This window comes from Pteropus alecto, unplaced genomic scaffold (genome assembly GCF_000325575.1).
Source record: "Pteropus alecto unplaced genomic scaffold, ASM32557v1 scaffold24, whole genome shotgun sequence".
NCBI lineage: Eukaryota > Metazoa > Chordata > Mammalia > Chiroptera > Pteropodidae > Pteropus > Pteropus alecto.
The window spans coordinates 1,227,824-1,250,837 of NW_006439192.1; the positions used below are offsets into that span (position 1 = coordinate 1,227,824).

General features: G+C 38.2%; 1 protein-coding gene across 2 annotated transcripts; it reads left to right on the forward strand.

The window, feature by feature from the left end:
• The first annotated feature begins 14,090 nt into the window (after positions 1-14,090).
• On the forward strand, positions 14,091-22,321 carry CHRNA6 (cholinergic receptor nicotinic alpha 6 subunit). 2 transcript variants are annotated; one of them, XM_006916262.2, is made up of 6 exons: positions 14,091-14,520; positions 16,050-16,189; positions 18,472-18,516; positions 19,313-19,422; positions 19,525-20,503; positions 21,876-22,321. In XM_006916262.2, exons 1-6 carry the CDS (start codon positions 14,442-14,444, stop codon positions 22,005-22,007), a joined length of 1,485 nt encoding a protein of 494 aa, XP_006916324.1. In that variant the 5' UTR covers positions 14,091-14,441; the 3' UTR covers positions 22,008-22,321. The 2 variants fall into 2 exon arrangements, with proteins under 2 accessions (XP_006916324.1, XP_006916325.1); XM_006916263.3 differs by lacking the exon at positions 18,472-18,516.
• Positions 22,322-23,014: the final 693 nt, after the last annotated feature.

The window sequence follows — 23,014 nt, forward strand, 5'->3', positions numbered from 1 at the left end:
CGTTAAAAGGTATTCATTTTTAATTTTTTGAGGAACCTCCAGACTGTTTTTCACAGTGGCTGTACCACTTTGCAATCCCACCAACAGTGTATGAGAGTTCCCTTTCCTCCACATCCTCGCCAACACTGTTGTTCTTTAATTATTGATGATAGCTATTCCGACAGGTATGAGGTGATATCTCTGATATCAATGGGGTGTTAAAGCATCCTATAATGAGTGTATTACTGTTGATCTCTCCTTTTATGTCAGTCAGGAATTGCTTTATGTATGTAGGCGCTCCTCAGTTGGGTGTGTATATGTTTATAGGATTATGTTCTCTTAATTCATTGATCCCTTTATCATGTAATGCCTTTTTTTCCCTCTTACTATAGCCTTTGTTTAAAGTCTATTTTGTCTGATATAGATATTGTTACCTCGGTTTTTATTCATTTCCATTTGCGTGAAAAATCTTTTTCCATCCATTTTCTTTAAATCTGAGTGTCATTTCATTTGAAGGGGGTCTCTTATAGATAGCAAGTTCATGAGCCATGTTTTCTTATCCATTTGGCTACCCTGTGTCTTTTTAAAAATTGATTTATTTTTATTATGGTGACATTGTTTCACAAAATATACTAAGTTTCAGGTGTTCAGTTTAACAGTAAGTCATATATATATTGCATTGTGTGTTCATGACCCATAGTGAGATTTCTTTCTGTCATCACATATTTGACCCCTTTTACCCCATCCGCCTCCCCCATTCCCCCACTTCCCCAGTTTGTTCTTTTTGTTTAACCACTAGTAACCACTAGTCTATTGTCCATGTATCTTTGTTTGCCCTGTTTGTTTGTTGCTTTTAGGTTTATATCCCACATATAAGTGATATTATGTGGTTTTTAACTTTTTCTGTCTGGCTGGCTGGCTTATTTCACTTAGCATGATTATCTCGCGGTCCATCCACGTTGTCGCAAATGGCAGTATTTCATCTCTTATGGCTGAGGACAATTTCATGTTTCATCTTTTCTTATAGCTGAGAAATAGTCCATTGTACATATGTACCACAGCTTCTTTATTCAATCATCTATTGTAGGACACTTGAGTTGCTTCCATGTCCTGGCCACCATGAATAATTCTGCTATGAACATCGGTGTGCAAATATCTTTTAGGATATGTTTTCAAGTCTTGGGGGTGAATGGGATTGCTGGATCATTTGATAGATCAATTCTTAGTTTTTTTGAGGAACTGTTTTCCATAGTGGCTGAACCAATTTGCAGTCCAACCAGCAGTGTATAAGGGTACCGTTTTCTCTGCATCTTCTCCAACATTTGTTATTACTTGTCTTGTTGATAACGGTTATTCTACCTGGTGTGAGATAGTATCTCATTGTGGTTTAGATTTGCATTTCCCTAATAACTAGCGATGTTGAGGATCTTTTCATATGTTTGTTGGCCATTTGTATGTATTCTTGGGAGAAGTGTCTGTTCCGGACCTCTGGCCATTTTTTAATTGAATTGTTTGTTTTTTTGTTGTTATTGAGTTGTATGAGTTCGTTTTTGTTGTTATTGAGTTGTTATTGAGTTGTATATTTTGGATATTAGGCCCTTATCAGAGGTACTGCTTGCAATTATATTTTCCCATTTGGATGGTTGTCTCTTTGCCTTGTTGATGGCCTCTTTTGCATGTGCCTTATCTCCATTCCCCTTTGCGAATTTGGATCTTTGAATCTTCTCCTTTTCTGTCATTGTTTTCTCAGTTTGTCCCTATGTATGCTGAACATTCATTGCTCTCTTGCAATAGCAAATCTCTTCTTATTGTTTAAGCTTATAATGCCCTGTTCTTAATAAAGGTTGCACTTCTCTGCTTCTATCTTCCTGCTAATTACCTTACACATAGTTTTGTATTTTTTTGTCATTTTGTTTTAGATGAGCTGACTCCTTTTAGTATTTCTTGTAATGCAGGCCTTATAGTGGAGAATTCCTCTATTTTTGTATTTCCGGATGTTTCCACTCTATGTTCCAGTTTCTCTCCCATGTGAGGTTGCTGGAGCTTGACTCTGCTGTTATCATGAAGCTCTAACTGATCTTTATGACAGTCCCTTTTCTCTGTGCAGCATAGCTCTTCCTTCTGCCACCATGAAGAAACTGGAGAAAGAAGTACTTCTAAAGGATCCCTGCTAGAAATGGCCTCTAGAAGTACAAGCAATGGTAGCAACCACTGGTAAAGTTCAGCACCTAGGGCTTTCTGTTTGTGAGGTTCTGTCAAGATCTTTCCCATCTACTTCCCCCAACTTTGTTTAGATAAGGGATGAGTGTTGAAAGTTATCCCTTCCTTCGATTCAATTAATTGTTTAACAGACAGCAGAAACTCATAATTCTAATGTGTGAATGTCATCTGTAACTAGTGTCCAGTGCCAGTGAAGGGTTTTCCATATTTTTAGGTTGCCTCGGCCGTGTCATTAGAAATGAGGTGGGGAGCTAAATGCACGTGATTGTGTCACCATTGCCGGACCTATTCCTACATTTTGAAAGTACTAGAGAGATCAATTCATCAGCTCTCAGAAATTCCAATAACTCAAGAACTGGATCCTGGAAGTTTTAAACGTTCTATTCCCTTCTCAGAAGGGAGAAACATCGTCACTCTCAACAGTCTCTCTATGCTCTAAACACTCTTATTTCTGTATGGTCCCCCTTGTATTCTATCAAACATATAAAAATGCATCCACATCCACTGTTAAACATAATGACCTCGACCAAAAAAACTGAAGGAATATTTAAAATTCTGCTTTTGTAATTATTTAACTATGAATAATTCATCTAATGTACCACTGGTTCTAATTTCTATCATCATTTACAGTATGGAATTCTTGCAGATTTTAATGTAAGTATAATAAAATTTGTAAATACTATAGAAATAGAATTTGACTGAATGAAAATGCTGTCATGTCATCAAGTCGTTTCTATTTTGCAATTTTCAAGAGAACATTTTTGAAACATAAACAGAAGCTCAGTTTCTCTTCTGCTTCCCCTCTTGGGAATATCATTCACATTTACACAAGCGTAGGAGTCCTTTTGAACTAATACCGGGAGTATTAGTAGCTATAGGAGTCTGATACCAGTTCAGTCACTTATTTGTTTGTGGCTTCAGACAAAAAAACTTTTATCTATAACGTACTATATTTAAGCATTACTGTTTTCCTCTATGATAAGCAACAGCTTTGTCCTAGGCTCAAGTATTCATCTTAGCAGTACCAGAAACTGTGTAAAACTTAAAAGGTCCTTAAATGTTGGTTCCTAGAAATTAGGTCAAAAACATCCTTCCTGAAATCCTGGTGAAAAATCAATCAGATGAATTTTATACTCCTACAAGTTTGAGAACCTTCTAGATTTTAACGTATATAAGGATAAGAATCACTTTTATTCATCTCTCCCTCTACCCCCACACCTTATATGCAGTATGTACTCTCTGAAGACTTTTAAATGAAAATAGAACATTAAATGTACAGTAACAAAACATACATTAGGCTGAAGCATACAAAATTATTCTTTTTGTAGGTCAAAACAGTTGAATTCCTTTGGTTCAACCTAATATTTGTTAGGGAAAGTGAAAAACGGTCTTACCAATTATCTCAACTGAACTATAAATGTCAAGTAAATTAGCCCTCTTGGTTATAACTAAAATATAAAAATTATTAGTAGTATACTAAGAGCTTGAAGAAGATTCTAAAACTTAATGTCATGAAAGCATTGGATGTCTTAAGTGAATTACTTTAATGCATTTCAATCCTTTTTATTTTTTTTAAACATTCTATAGAAACTACTTATAAATTATTTAAGAGAAAATTTTGATACATCAAAACAAACTCAACGTAAGGGGAAGTTAACATTCTTACATACAGTTTCTATCATATCTCTTATTCAAGAGATTCAATAGTTTCTAGTAACCACAAACTAAATTTGTTCTTACTATTTGAGTTCTTCCAAAATCTAGCTCTAAGCTATCCATCCAATGCTCCATCTTTACTACTCAATCAAGTAGCCAAACTGTCTACTTACCATCTCCAGGTACCCTTTCTTTCTCACTTTGTCTTCTCTTCTGCCAGAAATTCTTTTAGTTGCTTTAGGGTTTACAGTGTACATCTTAAACTTATACATCTTTAACTTCAACTTATACACCTATCTTCAAATATTATACAATTTCATATATGGTATCAGAAAATTACAGTAGTATATTTCCATTTTCCTCTCCTGACCTTTGTGATATTGTTGTCATAAATTTTATATTCTCATGTTATAATCTCTACAATAGATTTTTTACATTTGCTTTAAAAAGGTGATTATCTTTGAAAGAGACTTTAAAAATAAGAAAAAATATTATTGATATTTACCTCCATATGTGCCACTTACCAAGCTCTTCATTCCTTTGAGCAGATTCACATTTCTATCTGGTATGCTTTCCCTTCTGCTTGAGCGGCTTTCTTTAACATTTATTGTAGCATAGGTTTTCTGGTGATGACAATTTCCCTGCTTTAATGTGTCTGCAAAAATATTTATTTCCTCTTTGCTTGCGAAACATAGTTTTGCTGGGAATAGAGTTCTATCTTGACAGTACTTTTTTCCTTTCAATACTTTAAAGATATTGCTCCGTTGTCTTCTGGCTTGCATTATTTCCAACAAGAAGTCTGTCATTAATCCTACTTTGTTGTCTTGTACACAATGTGCCTCTTTTCTCTGTATAAAGACTTCTTTTTTCATCACTAGTTCTAAACAATATCATTTTGTTGTACTTTAGTATATATTTTTTTCATGTTTCTTGTGCTTGGTGTTTGTTACAGTTCTTCGATTTCTGTATTTATATATTTTTAAATCAAATTTGGAAAAACTTTAGCAATTATTTCTTCAAATATTTTTTTCCCGTCTATCTTCCACATACCCCTCCCCCCCAACGCAACATAAGAACTATAGTTACACATATATTAGGCATCCAAGATAAGGGTGGGCTGTAAATTGAAAGACCGGCGTTTTTACAAGAGAAAGGAGACAGAGATTTAGACATACAGAGACAGAAGGAAGAAGGTCATGTGAAGACAGAGGCAGAGGTAAGAGTTATGCTGCCACAGCCACAGAATACCAAAGATTTTTGACAGCCATCAGAAACCAGGAGAGAGACTTGGAACAGATTCTCCTGCAGAGCCCCAACAAGGAACCAACCCTGCTGACATTTTGATTTCAGAGTCCTTGCCTCCAGGACTGTGAGAGAATAAATTTGTTGTTTTAAACCATTCAGTTTAATGGTTATTTGTTACACCAGCTCTAGGTATGACCACACTCCCACAATTCTCTCTGGATGGAGGTGGAAGTACATAAGAGTCTTTTGAAGAAAGAAATAAAATTTTGGATTGAGAAATATCTGTACCTTCTAAGTCTGCCAGATAATTTATTTGATGATATTACAGTTTCCTTTCATTGCAACCTAGTGCTTTATACAAAGTTAAAGCATTCTAAAAAACTATTGTACAGATACAAATTTCTGTGTAGTGAGGAACTGAGCAGAGAATCGACATATGACTTCACCAAAAATACTTGTCACCTGATAAAAATTTTGGAGCCCAAAACAATCTATACGGCATCACTTTATTGTCAGCTTACACTACATATTTATTTTATGGTAAATATGAAGTGTTTATCAAGTTTATTTTTCAAAAACGCTTTCTTTGAATCTGTCAAAACAAAATACCACCAATAATGAAGAAAATCAAAGCTGAGTTTATTGCTTCCTGGGCAAGAGAGAACTACATCACTCAACAAAACAAAACAAAAAACAGTGAGTCTCCCTGAGCAGAAATTGAATTGGCTAAGTTTAAGGTATAAAGGAGGAGGTTCAGTAAATAAGGCAAGATTCTGAGTTCAGGCCTCTCGTCGACTTGCCAGACAGATTGTAAACTCTCAACTTGTCATCATAAGAGTGAGCACAGTTCTCAAAGAACTCTGGGATGGCTGGCTAAAGGCTTCTGTAGCCTCGGGGTCACATAGTAGGCAAATAGATATGTGCATGCTTAGAGGCTTGGTGAAATTTCTCTTTAACAAATTCAAATAGGTGAAGATACCTTTAAAAAATACAAAGTTCACATTAGAGGTCCAAACATTTGTTGCATCCGTAAATGCATACAGTCCATAAATGAATACATTAAAATCATTTTTATATTAGTATTAGACATAGGCATTCAAACAGCATATTAAACCCATATTAGGAAGTTTAGAATTGCTGTTCTTTTGATGGAAAAATATTTTCCTTAGCAAGAGATATTGTTTCTTCAAATATCAGAGCTTTTTTCCTTACAAGAACGTGAAAGGAGTTCCTTTTTCTGTATTAAAATATCCATATATAAATTATTTAATCAAGTGAGACATCTCAAAATTAGCCAAATTCAAAACGCTCAGAGAAGTATTTTGTATTTTCTAGAGAAAAATCACCTTTCTATGTTTTGAAGCTTTGAAACAAATTTTAAACTACACAAAGTGCTAAGTAGTCCTACAATCTGAATGAAACTTTCAGATGTCCCCAAAAGACTTATTTTAAATATTTTCTCAAGAAACATTATAGCTTTTCCATGATTTAATAGAAGCCTCAAGAAAGTGTCTGAATTAAATTATAAAGTTCAAAGTTTAAAGTGGCTGCTCTTGTAATAGCCCGCTGAAATGTGAAAGGGTTAAAGAATAATTAAAACCTGAAACTGGAAAAAGGAAGTCTATAACTTAGGCCTAGTTTCTGGAACCCGTAACCACATTCTGTTAATCATGAAACTTGTAACAATGAGCTCATACGCTAACTGCCAATTTTACCCTGTGTAACCCTGCTTGCTTGCGTGGCATGAAAAATAATCAATTGTATATAAGCTGAAAATTACTGTTTGGCCATCGCCCATGGGAACACTGGCTATTGCCCATGGGAACATAGGCAATCACCCATAGGAACATAACATTCTAACAACAAGCTTTCTGCTTCTGTACTCCCCGCTTGCACACCTGACCAGTGGGTTGACAGGTAGTGAATAGGAGAAAGATGGACCTTTGTGTTTAAGACAGAATGAGGAATGGGATTTGGGGCTTAAAAACCTTGTATCTTGGCAATTTGGGGCTGCTCCTCTGCAAGGACAGCCACTGGCTAATAAACTGTCTCCTGGTTAAGAGCACTCAAGTTGGGTCTGGTTATTCTGGTCACAACACTCTAAGATATGAAAAGGATGGAACCAGATCAAGGATACACTGTAGTTTTCAATTAATTTCACTGTGTTTATTTTTAGCTTTGTTTTAGGCAACCGTACACTTCCTTTTCTACCGGTTTGATTTTCTTTATCTTCTCTATCTGATTTTTATTTATGAGTGATAGATATTGAGTGGCTCCACCAAGCAGGAGCCAACGCAGAGAATTTCGGTGTCCCCTGAGGGTGCGGGTCCCCTCCGTTCCGTCTTCACTCCCTCCAATACTTTCGCACTTGTTGCGTCAGGACACTAGAGCTTCCTGACATGGTCCCCTCTCCCACAGATAGGCGCTCAGGCCTCTGTCTTTATGGTTTGGAAAAGAGGGAAGCGTTGTGGTGAGAGGACTCCAGAAAAGAGGGTGCAAGATTGAGCAGAGGGAGGCCGTGGCGGGGAGGAGAGCCTAGCTGGCGCCCCTTCTGGCAGGTTTATGAAAGTCCGAGTGAGGCTTTGGGCACAAGCAGCCCTGCTTCAGCGCGTTGCAGCGGCAGGGGGGCGGGATTTTCTGGCACCCTCCTTCCTCCTCCCCCCAGATCTTCCTCCTAGTTCCTTTCCTCATCCCTCTTCCCTCTCCCTCTGACCTTAGGGCGGCTTTGGCATCGGAAGACAGCTGTGCTCACGAAAGCAGCTGGGGAAGCTTGGGGAAGTCATGCTCCCACAGAGGAATTAACAGCCTGAATAACAGGACAGCTTTGGGTGGGGGCTGCATTCAGCATGGCCGGAGGGGGTTACAACTGGTGTGATGGAGGACATTGTGATTAATTCGATCTCAGTGATATTTGGACTGGTGAAACCTGAGCCATATGCGTTCTATCCATCATTAGCTTTATTTTCCTGCCTCCTAAAAAATATAATGCTAAGGTAACATTTAAGACTGGCAAGAAAGGTAAGGTTGGGGCATTATCTTGGAATTGATTTTTAATTTTGCTTTTTTGTGGACTGAGAATGTTCTACATGGTATAAGTTCTTTGTTATTTGTTGAGACTTTTTTGAGTCAAGAGGTAATTTTTACAAATGTTCCAGGGGTACTTGAAAAAAAAAGTGTGTTTTCCACAACTATTTTTCAACATCGATTATTGTGTCCAGAACATAGTAGGACTTCGTACCTACCAGTGTTGAGTTTGCTTTTTCACATGAAACACAGTGCTTGCCTAGCAACTTCAGAATCTCTCTAGCATTTTTTGTGTGTGTGTGTGACATACAAATTGGTGGGGACACGTACGTCCCAGAAATGTCTAACTGTATAATATCACAGAAGCACACTGTAGGTGGAGAGCCTGCTGCCCTCTGGAGGAGCTCCTCAGATGCATCATGCTGGCCTGTATCAGGATCACCTAGGGAATTTTTTTAAAATGCAATTTTCCAGGTCTCACCCCAAACCTACTGAATCAGAATTTCTTAGGACAGGGCCTGGAATCTGAGCTTTTAAGACTGTCTCCCATCCTTGATTTTTATGCACACTGAAATCTGATAACTACTGAATAGGGACAATCATAAATGACTTTTCAGGTTTTCTTCTTTGAAAGAACAAGAAATCTGTATCGTTTTGTGTAAAAGCAGCCATACTTTCTGGGCCACCCCACTGGTTGCCAAAGTCTGTAGTACATATTGAAATGCTGCTGTCTGGAAAGAGAATATCAATGTGCATTGTCCCTATAGTACTTCCATAGCAACTGTTATATACATTTGCTAATTAAATCCTCACCACAATCTTGTGAGATGCTGGAGTGGGTTAAAAGTGGCTCTGAAAAAAATATGTCAGTGTTCCAACCCCCCATAGCAGTGAATGTTTTCTTCTTTGGGAAAGGGTTTCTGAAGAGGTAATTAAGTTAGGGATCTTGAGATAAGTTCATCCTAGATTATCCAGTAGGACCTAAATTGAGTGACCGGCTTTCTTGTCATGAAACAAAGAAGAAAAGGCACAGGCAGAAGGCTAAGTAATGAATGACAGAGGCAGAGATGGCAGTGATGCTGTCACAGGCAAGGAATGCCTAGAGCCACCAGAAGCTGGAAAAGGCAAGGAAAGATTCTCTCTTAGAGCCTTCAGAAGGAATATGGCTCTGCTGACACTTTGATTTTGGATTTCTGTCTTCTAGAACAGTGAAAGTTTAAATTTCTGTTGTTTTAAGCCACTAAGTTTGTGATATTTTGTTATGGCAGCCTAGAAAACTAATAAAGACTAGTATCATTATTCCCATATGGCTGGGTCTACTGTAGTGGAATAAATTTTATTACAACAACCACTGGGTTCTAGGATAATGGTAACCTTGAATTGATTCTTTTTTTCTTAAGGGATTTATGATTTAAGCACATTCTCTTCTACACTGATAGACCCAGCGATAATTGCTGCCCATTTAGTGAAGTGAAAAGGCTGGAGGGAAGTTACAGAATTCCCAAAGGTCTGTGCAGGAATTGTTCTGGCGGGAAGAGCATGGCCCACCATGCCCTTCACTGTACTTAGCCTAGTGATGTTCATGGCACAGCCAAAACCAGCACCCCCAAAGACATGGATGCAGCTATAGCCCCACTCTCTCAGAGGTGGGAGGATGCCTGATGTCAGCTTGTCCTTAAGTGGGGCGATCTTATGGGCTTTCACTTCTGTCTGGCATTATGTCCATTTTGGCTCCTTTTTCAAATTAGTCTTTGCTTCCACCGCTCATGTGAGGGATCCGTGATGAATGTGAACAAATTCAGTGTTAATCATGGCCCATTTCAATAATAACCCTCTAAAAATAGATTGAACTTAATATAAAGCATTCATGGATCTAAAAACACTTGACTATAGCTTTAAGGTTGAAGCATTAACTTCAGATTCAGACAGACCTAGAATGGAATCCTAACCCAACCATTTAATAGCTATTATGGATATGGATCTTTAAGCAGGTTACTCAACCTGCCTGAGTGTCAATGTCCTCACTTACAAAATTGAATATCACTTCATAGGGTTACAGTGACAATTAAAAGAGAGATATAATGGGTTTATCCTGGTTAATGGCATATAGGAAGTAGTGAGAGATAGCTATAATTATTATGCAATGTCATAACATTTCAACACACTTTTGACTTTCTTTCACTGCTTTACCTCACTCCAGGTTCTAAGACTTTCCCTTTTTCTTAAAATTTAGGTGAACAAAAAGTGAGTATTGTAGGGTTAATTTTAGCCTCTCCTATGAGCTATTGATTAAATGTTTCTTTGTGGCCCCAAATTAACATTTAATTTGAATGCTTATCCCACTGCTGTTTTATTTTTCCTTCACAGGAAATGTCAAGTAGGTTGGATGTGCAATACTACTGACTAGGGATATTGAACATGTGAGCATTTTAATGGCAGCGGGTTTTCTTTTAAAAAAACAAACTGAGCATATGGGATTATTAAATTATTGATGATGTTTTTGCTGCAATGGATTTATAAATAATGCATGTTTAAAGAGTTATTACATCTACATTTCTTTAGGGACAAGTGAAGAGTCTGAGTTTAAAGAGAACTGACAGTTGAAGAAAGGTCAACAAAATGTTCATTCATGCAGTTTCTGTGCCAAAAACTCCTCGAACTTCAAATAAAAACTATTTTATGTAACCATACCAAATAGTCTCCCTTATTTTTAAAGCATAATGAGGTAATGTATTTAATTGAGCAACTATGGTGGGGAGAAGCTTGAAATAATATTAATGATAAAATTTTCAGGTTAAACAGTATCACTTTTTTTTTTTTCCTTAGAAAATCTCCAAATCGAAGTTAGCTTCTATGGATAAAAACAAAAGAGGAACCCAACATTTATTCTCTGAAACCTATCAAATTCCTGACACATTAGGTCTTTAGAATAAGGCTTTTTAAATACATTCAAAAAGGGACGACATGAAATGACTGGGAAAAAACACTGGGAAAACTATGAAACCAGGTATGGTCATCTTCCACCAGGGTTGTCCTCCATGAGTCTGGGAACACCCAGGAATTTTAGGTCAAGTTTTGTTTGACATGCATATGGGTATGGGGGAGAAGCATTAGATCCATAGTTTCCATCCGATTTATGACCTTGAGAAAAGTTACGATCCACTGCTGCTTCCTTTTTCCTTTGTTATTGGCTAAGAGGAATGAGGGAGGAAAGGGATGGGGGTAAAGGATGGGAAGAAGAAACCGAAACTCTTCCTGCATTAATTAACCTCTCACCTCCCTTCAACCTTTCCACCTCCATAAACCATAGGCAGCATTCTAAATTTCGACTGATATAACAATACAGCTAAACAAAAACTAATTGCTAGAATATGAACATGGAACAGTAGTATCCAGCAACGTCAGGAAAAAACAAATGTCTTAATTTATTTAAATTTAAAAAAGTATTTTGATTTTTTGAAAATGTGCTTATTTTTCTCTGTATATTTGGTTTTAATGTCTATCTCTGCAATTTTCAAAAAGGGTTTGAAGCAAGATGTAAACCAATAATTCAATTATAAAACTCAAATGATGACAGGATAGTTTAAATATTTTCTTTGAATGAGAGAATGTATTTACAAGCATTTGAAATATATCTTTCCTATAAGTTCAGGCCTTGAGAATTACTTCATTGTGTTACCCATTCGTAATGGTAAGAGACTAAGTGAAAATTACATGAAAAATTGGATAGGGAGAGATTAAATGATTTATGTTACTGAATTTAATCGTATTTTTCTCATGAGGACAGGGCTGAGGAAGCTTAAGTAACTTCCCCAGTGTCCTCCAAGGGAGTATCAGGGCCAGAATCCAAATCTAGGTCTTTCTGACTCCAAAGTGCATGTCCTTTCCTCGGTTCTTCGCCCCTGGTGAGGCTCCTCTGTGGCCTCCCTTCATAAAGTCACTCTCCTCTCCTACTCTGTACCTTGGCACCCTGGGATAGATTTAGCATGTTCCTGGAAAAAAGCAGGGCTGATTTTGAGCACCTTCCAGAGAATCCCTCCTCTAGAGTAGTTCTTTAAGCTGACAGGTGATGACCGTAGAGAAAGATTATTGGATAAAACAGAAGACAGGAAACAGCAGTTTTCTTGAAAGACGGCAGTGCGTATCTATTAGAAAGTATGAAGAACAAAGCAGGGAAAGCCTGAGCAATAGAAACGGTTGAGGGTGGTCTGGTGTCTTGAAAAGCAGTCAACTTGATTAAGGCTTTACCCTAAAAACTCGTAGGCATTACCCCATTTTGGGATGTGAGGTGACATTTTATCTATCATGGTAAGGTATCGTCCAGACTTTATCATGTTAGGTTCTATCCAACCTTCACAGGACACTTCAGCCAAAAACAAAAGCCCATCTGCTAAGAAGATAACTGATGTAATATCTTAAGATGACATATTTGAAGTACCCAGCCCAGTGCTTTGTCTAAATTTGGTACTAAATAGATGTTATTTCCTCTTTCATTCCTTCATGAGATATGAGGCTAACATTTTGAGGGAGGTCATTAGTCTGAACTCTGCACAGTTACAAGATGTGCTATCCTTGTGATTACATCATAGAATGTTTGGATGGAAAGGGCCTGAGGTATCATCTTTGGGTCTAACTTCTCTTTTTTCCCCATAGCTTTATTAAGGTATAATTGACAAATAGAAATTTTATACACTTAGGGTATACAACGTGATGATATGATATATGTATACATTATGAAGTGATTATCACACTTAATTGCCATTTGTGTGTGTGTGTAGTAAGAATAGTTAAGATCTAATTTCTCAGCAAATTTCAAGTATACAATAATTATAGTCACCATGCTGTACATTAGATAACCAGAACTTATTCATCTTTTTTTTTTTTACGTTCTTGCCCTTGTCATATATTTTATTGGCATTTACAACAAATAGCTAATAGTTTTAGCACAGATTCTCATAGTTTATAAACATTACTCCAAAGTTATAAAGCAATAACAATAAACATATACCACCATTTCCCCTTGAAATTTCTAACTTTAAATATAAAGCCCAAAATGGTAAGTCAGAATTAATGCATCCTCCATAATTTAGCAGAATGGCTCAGAACTAAACAAATTAACTGGAAACATTGCATAGGACAGAGAATGTCCCTGTATAAAAACTGATCTATGGATTGTTTCTTATCCCCTGAAGACTAAGCTGAGAGGTACAAGTAATAACAAACGATGCACATTCTTTTAAGGAAATAAAAACATCTCTAGAATAGTTTATCATTACTTGTGTGAGAGTGTGAAATGCCATATTAAATTCAAAAGAAACTGATTTACTTGTTCGTATACGGAACTTGTCTTATAACTGAAAGTTCATACTCTTTGATCAACATCTCCCCATTACTCTTACCCTCTAGCTTTGAGCAACTACTGTCTGCTTCTACGAATTCAACTTTTTCAGATTCCATATCTAAGGGATACCATGCAATATTTATCTTTCTTTGCCTGGCTTATTTCACTTAGCCTAATGTCCTCCAGGTTCATCCATGGTATTGCAAATGGCAGGATTTCCTTTATTCTCATGGCTGAATAATATTCAATTATATATACAATGGATGACAAGGATATTTAAATAAATGCAGAACTGTCGGGTAGCATCCTGTGTTCAGTATCATTCCTCTCATTCTCAGACATCTAATCTCTAGTCCTGGATGTGATCACTGAACTCAGAAAGTCAAGGCACTAGAAGACCTGGAGTCAGACAAAACCAAATTCTTTTCTCTCTAAGCTACAGTTATGAAGTCAGGAATGGGGACTCATATTTTAGAAAGTTTTGTAATAACAAGATCAAGCCTTGATTAACTAGAGAACTCAATCAGAATATACTATTTGGGGCCTTGCATATGCTTTCCCTATAGTCGGAGCTCAGTAAATGTGTGTTTATTATCTTAAGGATTATGGTCGAGACTGCACTACTGAAAGATCTACTAAGCCACAGCAATGTTTTCTTCCGCCCTCAGTCCTGTCTGCCTAGCTTTCCCTCACTGCTTTTCTTCACTGTTCTTGCATGAAAAGAGATCCAGGATGACAGGAAATGTGATGACTCATCTGACATCAGATCGAGTCCTTTTTATCTGCCCTTTTTGTTGGCCTCAGTCTCTGATATTGGGAACAGTCGTGTTATGTTTGTGAATGTTTTTATTTTACAGAAGACACATGGATTGCAGTGGGACTCTGATGATTTAAAGGTCTGATGCATGTGACTGGCTGATAGCTCTTTGTTTTCTACAATCCTTTGACTAGAAAAAGAAATCAAAGTATTTTAGTCATGCTGACCAGCAAGGGTCAGGGATGCCTTCACTTTGATTTGTGTCTCTGGTTGTGTATATTCATACCTTTCTTTAAAGGTAGGTTTTATTTCTGCTTTATCTCATATTCCCTTTTTAGTCACATGTATTTAGTCTTCTTTTCTAGTTGTGCTTGATTGAGCAGAGAGATGAAATAGTCTGTGAGTAAATAGGTAGAGTATCTGCACAGGAATTGCTATTGTTACAACTGTTAATCTGTTGTTTATTGATTAGGTTTAACATGTAAAATGGGATTGGGGGTGAGGTGGGGAGGACAATAAAATATTTTAAATCATATTTTATTTTATTTTCCCAATTAAAATATGGTAATAATAATGATGATGCAGTTTTCTATTCATCTCTGCTATGCGTGTATTCAACTTATATTTTTATATTTGTATTTAATATTTTTTTCAATTATTTGTTAGCTGATACTATTACTCAGGCCACAAATCCTTTTATTTTGTAGGTAATCATCTTTGTTTTGAGAAACATGTCATATTGCTATGCTGAAATATGTCCTAAGAGTAAGAGCATTCATTTTAAAAGTTAAGACTTAGAAACAGACAACGGCTGCTCTGCCTGAACAAAACCACATTTCCATGTGCTGTTGGCTTTGCAGGAGACTTGTTCTCAAGATTCACGGAGAGTTTATCTAAAATGTCTCAAAGGAAAAACAGTGTCTCAAAAGGGGGGAAAATGGGTAATGGGGAGGATTTCTTCATAGTCTGTTTTATTTCAAAATATTTATATCATTATTAATTATGATGGCAAGAATGCTATTTTATGTTTTAAATTGTTCTTTCCTGCAAAAAAATATGTCTCCAAATGCATTTGTCAAACAACTCTTTCTCTTTAGTAATATAATACCTGTCCTTTTGTTCATTTTTGCCTAATGAGTTATTCAATCCCTGTAACTTTTTTCATTCAGGGTGTAAATCCCTTTGGGAAAGTTGTAGAATAATATTTCAGGTGTCAAATTTGAATTCTATATGGGAAAATATGAGAGAGAGATTAACGAAATTAATTATGTCAAATAGAAGGCAAGTAACCTACTTTTAATGCATTCTTAGAATAATACGAAGAGATATGCATTAAACTATTGTGTGAAATTTAAGGACTGAAAATGCTATTATTTTAGATCCAATTTTGAATTATTTAAAAAGCATTTTAAGTAAATTTGCCTTAAAAACCTTGCACTCTCACAAATCCAATATAATTGAATTTCAAAGTTAATTTTAAAAAGGGGTATGGCTTATTAGGACCTTAATGAAATTACTAGTTATTTCAAATTGCTTGGTGAAGATTCCCCAGCTAAACACCCTACTAGTTGTAGGCACATGTCAGTTGGATCAGTATTTTGACAAGAAAAGACAAGACTCTTCCTTCATAACTGGATCAGTAAGATTGTGAGTGTTCTTACCAACAGTATTTTATTTGATGATATCACACTAGTCCTGAGACATAGGCATTATTATTTTTATCTTGGATGCCCACTGCCCTCACTCTGTGATGGAAGCTGCCAGAATCTCCCCACCTGCCAGCACCCTCTCTCCTTCTCTAATTCTCCCCTGTGTTCGGCCATGCAGACTGTGCAGCCTGTGCGTCTGAAGAGAGACTCTTTCACAAACTGTTTTCTCATTATAACCAGTTCATCAGGCCTGTAGAAAATGTTTCTGATCCTGTCACAGTGCATTTTGAAGTGGCCATCACACAGCTGGCCAACGTGGTAAGTGCCTCAAGTTCACCACATGTACCTCAAGAAGCCCTAAGTCTGAGGGGGTCAGAGCAGTTCTCAAACATTGTCTCACTTATTGCATGTGGTAAATATGGAAATCAAAAAAATATGAATAAACAAAAATCTACATGGCTGCTGGCCCTTCGAAGCTGTCTGGTTGGGAGGGAGACACTTTCCCCATCGATGCTGTAATTAGTCACATTAAGGCCAGGTGTTTTGGGAAGTGCTTTTAGAACCAATTTATGAAACAAAGAGGTGAAAGAGATGTTGAAGAGAGGTTAGAAAGAGAGCTAACTTCACTGTGCACCTATTATGCACCAGCCACCATGTCTACACTTGTGGCTATCACTTGCATTTTATAGCTGAAGAGCCAGAAGCTCAGTTAACCAAATTTTCCCAAGGTCATACAATTACAAAATGGTGAAACTGCGATTTGAATCAGCCCTGTTTAACTGCTAAGCTCATGCTTTTTCTACAGCATAGAAAAAGAATTGCTTTAAGACTTCTATGTTACGGAAGAAAGAAAATTATTTTAACTTATTGCTACTATGTTCGAGGGCAAATAGGACTAGAGTCCTTTCTTTCAAATACTCTTCATGCCTTAGTTGCTGAGAAAGGAGGTGGTGGGGTCTTGGTGCTCTAACGGAGAGCAGGGTTCTGGGCTTTAAGGCATGGGAGGAGAATAAGGCTGGCCCAAGGCTTGGGATTTGAACCAAATTCCAGGAATAGAGTCAGGCTGAGGAAGTAAGGGAAGTTTGAAGCATCTCCAGAGAGGGATGTTAGGGAGAGTTTTTGAGACAACAGTGCACAGAAAGAAGAGCCCCTTTCATCATATCAGTCCCAGCACATGGATAAGAAAGAAGCCCTCTTTCTCCTAGACTTTGCCCCGGGTGAAACAGTGTGACTCTCTAGGTGTACTTGGGGAAAGATCTTAATTATAGATGAGAAGTCAGAGCCCACTGTATTTCTGCAGTCTATGCTTCCCAGTGGACTAGGCTGACTCTGGCCTGGTCCTCTAGCTTCTGGCCTAGGATGAAAGTGTGTATATACTGATTAAAAAAAAAAAAAAAAAAGACTACTTTTGTTGACCTTTTAAAACCCTGAGGCTTACCATGACTTGACACAAACCCATTTGTAGAAAGAAGCTTGGCAAAGTCTCTAGTTAGAGTTTTCAGGCGGGAGTTGGAGAACAGCAGAGCCAGAGCAGGCTGATGTCTTCCCGCTACAGTTGGGCTCATTTACTCTGGACAGTGCCCATGTGTCTTGGGAAGTAAGGTTGGTAAGTTTAGGGAACCCACTAAGTAACAATCGATAAATCTCAAGAGATTGTGTTGTCAGGCTCTTGAAGGCTCTGGATATGTCCTCAGTCGCTTTCCCACTGAGAGCTGGTAGCTGCTTATGGGCACATTATATTTGGAACATTGGCCTGGAATGCTTTTCTTCCAGACAACCGTTTGGTTGTCTTCAGGTCATTTGGTACCTGCTTAAACTACTTCCTCAGAGAAGCCGTCTTAGTTCATTTTTCTAAAACAGAGTGTGTGCACGTGTCTGCAACACACACACACCCCTCTCCATCCCTCTTCATTTTTCATCATAGGACTTATCAGTGTCTTACATTATATATCTATTATAGATTTTTTTCTCCCCTACTAACAGCTTAGACACATAAAGGTAAGAAGTTTTTCCATCTTATTTACTGCTGTAGTCCCAGCGTTCATAGAGCACCGAATAGGTACTCAATAAATGTGTAATGAACGATTAAAGCAATCAGCAATGGTTTGGGTGGGAGTGGAGGATGTTCTGTGGGGGAAGTGGCAGGTTCCAGCCAGAAAACTCCATGATAAGCTGAGACTGACATTTCAAAGCGCAACCGAGCTCGGGACTCAGAGCCTAGAAAGTGCTGAGGCACTATCGAGGAAGAGAAGTTTTCAGGGAGTGGGGAAGAGGACAGTCAAAACAATGGACCGGGTTCAGATACCTACCTCCACCTGCGGTATTTCTCCTCCCTTCTTACCACTCTCATCTCTTCCTTCTTTCCTTTCATGGAATCAGAAAACTTTATGGGCTTTGGTGATCAGAAAGACTTCACAGAAGTGGTGAGACTTAAATCAGATTTGAAAGACAGTCTTTAAGCCACACTTCCTTTTAAAGTCAACAGGGTTAAGACCAGATTTGGAAATATTGCATATCTGGTTGCTTTTTATAAGCTGCCTCTTCGGTCTTTTTTATTAGCATATATATTTGAGGCTAATAATATTGTTTCTTCTTCACAGGATGAAGTAAATCAGATCATGGAGACCAATTTATGGCTACGTCATGTATGTGTCTATAACACGTGTCCTTCTTTTGGACCTGTGTTACTTTTGTGTTAGCCCAACAATGCCTAGTGGATAAAATCTGCTAGCATTCTCTCTTTCCATCTCCATCTTATGCTAAAGCTTAAATATTACCTATCTCCAAAGCTTAAAGTTCAGCTTTGGTAATAGCTGGCTTGATATAAACTCTGCAGATGCAGAAACCTAGTGACAAAGTTCTCTGGGACATAGAGATCCTCCTTTCCAGTGTCTGCTCTCAAGTCTTCTATTTTTATCTGTAACTTGAGCTCCAGAGCCCGATGCTTGCCCAGTCTTTGATCCTGCTGCACCAGGCCTAGGGAAGTCAGTAGTGAGCACAAGAGCATGTGGGTTAGATTCCCACCAGCTGGTTTAATGTTATACCATCTTTTACTTTCTTCTTGTCTTAATCTTTTACACAGATTTTGTAAAAAACTCATCATCATACACTTGACTTATCTTTTTAATATTAGAAATGAGTTGCTACTCCAAGGTGAATATATTCCATGGAACATGAAAGTTGAGCCTATAACCTTGGCCAGCTAATTAATAATAGACAATTATATGTACTATCCATTAGGTAATTTATATTTTCCAAAACCAGCTCAGCTCCCTAGCTCCCTATTCTCTGTGGATTTAATCTCCCAAGTTTTGATACAAACCAATAAACTCCTCAATTAGGAATTTAATTTTTCGAAAAAACTGCTGAACGAATATAGAGTTAACATTGGAAGAAAATTATTAAGAAATTTTTTTAAAAACAGACTCCTATTTCCTTTAGATCTGGAATGATTATAAATTGCGTTGGGACCCAGTGGAATATGATGGCATTGAGACACTTCGTGTTCCTGCAGATAAGATCTGGAAGCCGGACATTGTTCTCTATAACAAGTATGGGTGCTTGACAGCACTAGTCTCTTTCCAAAGGTGCCTTTGGTAATGCTGACCCATAGCAAAGGGGATGATACTAATAGTGTCCAATTTATGTTACAGCGCTGTTGGTGACTTCCAAGTGGAAGGCAAGACAAAAGCTCTTCTTAAATACAATGGCATGATAACCTGGACTCCTCCAGCTATTTTTAAGAGTTCCTGTCCTATGGATATCACTTTTTTCCCCTTCGATCATCAAAATTGTTCTCTAAAATTTGGTTCCTGGACATATGACAAAGCTGAAATCGATCTTTTAATCATTGGATCTAAAGTAGATATGAATGATTTTTGGGAAAACAGTGAATGGGAAATTGTTGATGCTTCTGGTTACAAACACGACATAAAATACAACTGTTGTGAAGAGATATACACAGATATAACCTATTCTTTTTACATTAGAAGGTTGCCCATGTTTTACACTATTAACCTGATCATTCCTTGTCTCTTTATTTCATTTCTAACTGTGTTGGTCTTTTACCTTCCTTCTGACTGTGGCGAAAAAGTGACACTTTGCATTTCAGTTCTGCTTTCTCTAACTGTGTTTTTGCTGGTAATCACAGAAACCATCCCGTCCACGTCACTCGTGATCCCCCTGGTGGGTGAGTACCTACTGTTCACCATGATCTTTGTCACCCTGTCTATCGCGGTGACTGTGTTTGTGTTGAACATACACTATCGTACCCCAACAACACACACCATGCCCAAGTGGGTGAAGACGGTTTTCCTCCAGCTGTTACCCAACATCCTAATGATGAGGAGGCCTCTGGACAAGACAAAGAAGACAAATTCTGATAAGAACCCCAAAGGCACTTCCAGTAGGCCTGCCAAAGTCAAGTTTGATAATCGCAGAGAGCCCGAACTTCTTAAAGAATGCTTCCACTGTCATGAATCACATCAGCTTGCCACCAGCAAGAGAAGATTAAGTCATCAGCCTTTACAATGGATGACAGAAAATTCAGAGCATTCGCCTGAAGTCGAAGATGTGATTAATAGTGTTCAATTCATAGCAGAAAACATGAAGAACCAAAATGAAACAAAGGAGGTAAATGCATGTCCCCTTAGCCTGTCCACCTGCAGCAGGCCTACAGGCACTTTGTAGACATGGTCATATCTCCAGTGTAAGTTCTGTTTACAAGAGGGTCAGGCAGCATTACTTTAAAATCCAGTTGTTATTGTGCAGTTATGGGTGGGCTGACCTGGGGTTGAGTGAGATGTAGCCCCAGAGCAAATCTCCACCTCCAGAAATGTTAACTCAATTGGAATGTGGTTAATATAAACATTTGAGGAGACCTTAGTTAATGAAATCAAGAGCTCCTGCACAAGAAACAATGGCAAACAAAAAGGTGGAGAGGGAAAAGCTGCCCCCGGAGAAGGCGGAGAAATGATTGCACTGCAGCTTGCGGTCTGAGAGCCGTGGGAGGAGGACGGGAACAAGTCCTCCCACAACTCCAGTCCCACTTGTTCTACTGGAGAGGGACTTAGGTGCTGATTGAGCCTTGGATATATCAACATATTCTGCTCCTGCCACCCTCTAACTATAGAGTCTAACTATAGCGGCATGGACCTCTCCCATCCTCTAAAAAGAGCTCAAGAAAATCACACTAGTTTTCCATACCATAAGGGTAACTGGCTAAGGGCATCTGAAAGCTCATGACAGGTGTCTGGTTTGACCTCGCACTGCAGCTGCCAGATCTGTATCTCTTAGCAAAAGTATATTGAGACCTAACATCTGCCTTATTGGTACAGGGGAAGATACTATGACTGCATGTCACACACAGGGGGTAAGGGATGCATCACGAGATAAGTGAGCCCAGAACCCACCTTCATGGTGACATATTCATAAAATCTACAGGAAAGCTGCTGTTGATTAGTCACCACCAGGTGGGACTCTCAAGACACAACCAGAGAGACTTCGGCAGAAGGTTATAGGTCAGGAACGTGAGAATAAAATGAACTCTCCATAAGCAGCATGACCTTGAGGTCTAAAAGTCTGCCTGTTCCTAATAAGGGGTCCTCCCTCATATTGTACTTCTCACCTCAAACCTATTTCCCTGACTTGCCAAAGGGTCCAGTATAAAGTGGTGTAAGTGATAAGAGTTTCACTTTCTGGGAGTGCTTCTTTCAGTTAGGAAAGGTCCTTTGTGACCCACAGAATGCTGGCTTATTGAGATCTGTGTGCTCTGTAGCCCACTGCACGAAGCACTAACAGGACTCATGCATCCGCCCTCTTCAGATGAAACAAAAGTTCTTCTGTGTGCTATATAGGAGACACAGGTTAACCAGAATAATACCAATATTTGCTTTAAAAATTTCCAGGAAAATCTTTGAAAAGTAAGAAGCTTATGTATAAAATAGAACATATTTCCTATGGTTTTAATTTTTTTAATTGCTTTGATGTTTTGTTTGCCTTTCAGGTAGAAGACGACTGGAAATATGTAGCCATGGTGGTAGACAGAGTGTTTCTTTGGATATTTATAATTGTCTGTGTGTTTGGAACTTCAGGGCTATTTCTACAGCCGCTGCTGGGGAACACAGGAAAGTCTTAAGGATTTTATCTTCTGAATCTTACAGATGCTATGTTTGTTCTATGTTTCCTAAAGCAAGGAAAGGGATCTAAAACTTCCCATCTAGGTCTCCCATCTACTGAAGCCAATGACTAGATGGAAAAAGAGGACTTTATCGCAATTTAGGAGGCTGAATGTCCTTTGTAGCACAGAGGAGTACTTTGAGGTGTGCTATAACACTGGAGCCAAGAGCGGGTAGCACCCACAGACTTCCCTCGTCTGAATACATTCAGCGTCCAGAGACACAATGATCCATAATACAGCAAACTATGTAATCAACATCAAGCCACACTAAAAGGGATTCTGTACTCCCTCCAGTTTATGCTGCTGGTCAATATAATGACATGAAACTCTGGAACACAGATCTTGCTGATATTTGCAACCCTTGTAAACTTTATAGACTTGATTTCTTATGCATGTCTCTGTGATGTAGCTCACACTCGTGCATTATCTGATACATTCATTGGCACAATCTCAGCAGGCTCAATGTAGTTCGCATTCATCTGACAAGAAACTCAACTGGTAACCCAGCACTGTGCTCGGCATTTCAAAGATAACAGAAATAGGTTCTGTCCGCAAGCACTTGTAGCTTTTTAGGAAAAGTCATAAACATAAAGCTCTCTAGGACCAGGTATCACGTGGGGAATGTAACTAGAGCAATCTAGGAGAACACGATGTGGTGTGTGTGGCGTGGCAAGGCAACCTGAAGCTACCTTTGTGGTCTTTCCTCGTTAGCAGTTTCCATTTGTTCATTGTATCTGAGGCCGAAAATAAAATTATTTCTTCTCTGAGAGATTGTGATCTTGTACCTTTTGGAGCAATTCCTTTTCTGAGAGGGAGCATCTGGGAATTCTGTTTTATTCCACTCTATTATTTTCTTGCTTGTTGTATTAAGATTATTATAACATTAAAAAGATGTATTTTAAAGCAGAAAAAAATCTGCCCTAACAAAGAAACTCATTTCATTTTCGCCTTTTCCTTTCTATGCC

Excerpts from the sequence above, each read along its gene's own strand:
- CHRNA6 (XM_006916262.2), top strand. The coding sequence starts at position 14,442 with ATGCTGACCAGCAAGGGTCAGGGATGCCTTCACTTTGATTTGTGTCTC. Across the intron at positions 18,517-19,312 it reads CCAATTTATGGCTACGTCAT|ATCTGGAATGATTATAAATT; the intron begins GTATGTGTCTAT and ends TATTTCCTTTAG. Across the intron at positions 20,504-21,875 it reads ACCAAAATGAAACAAAGGAG|GTAGAAGACGACTGGAAATA; the intron begins GTAAATGCATGT and ends TTTGCCTTTCAG.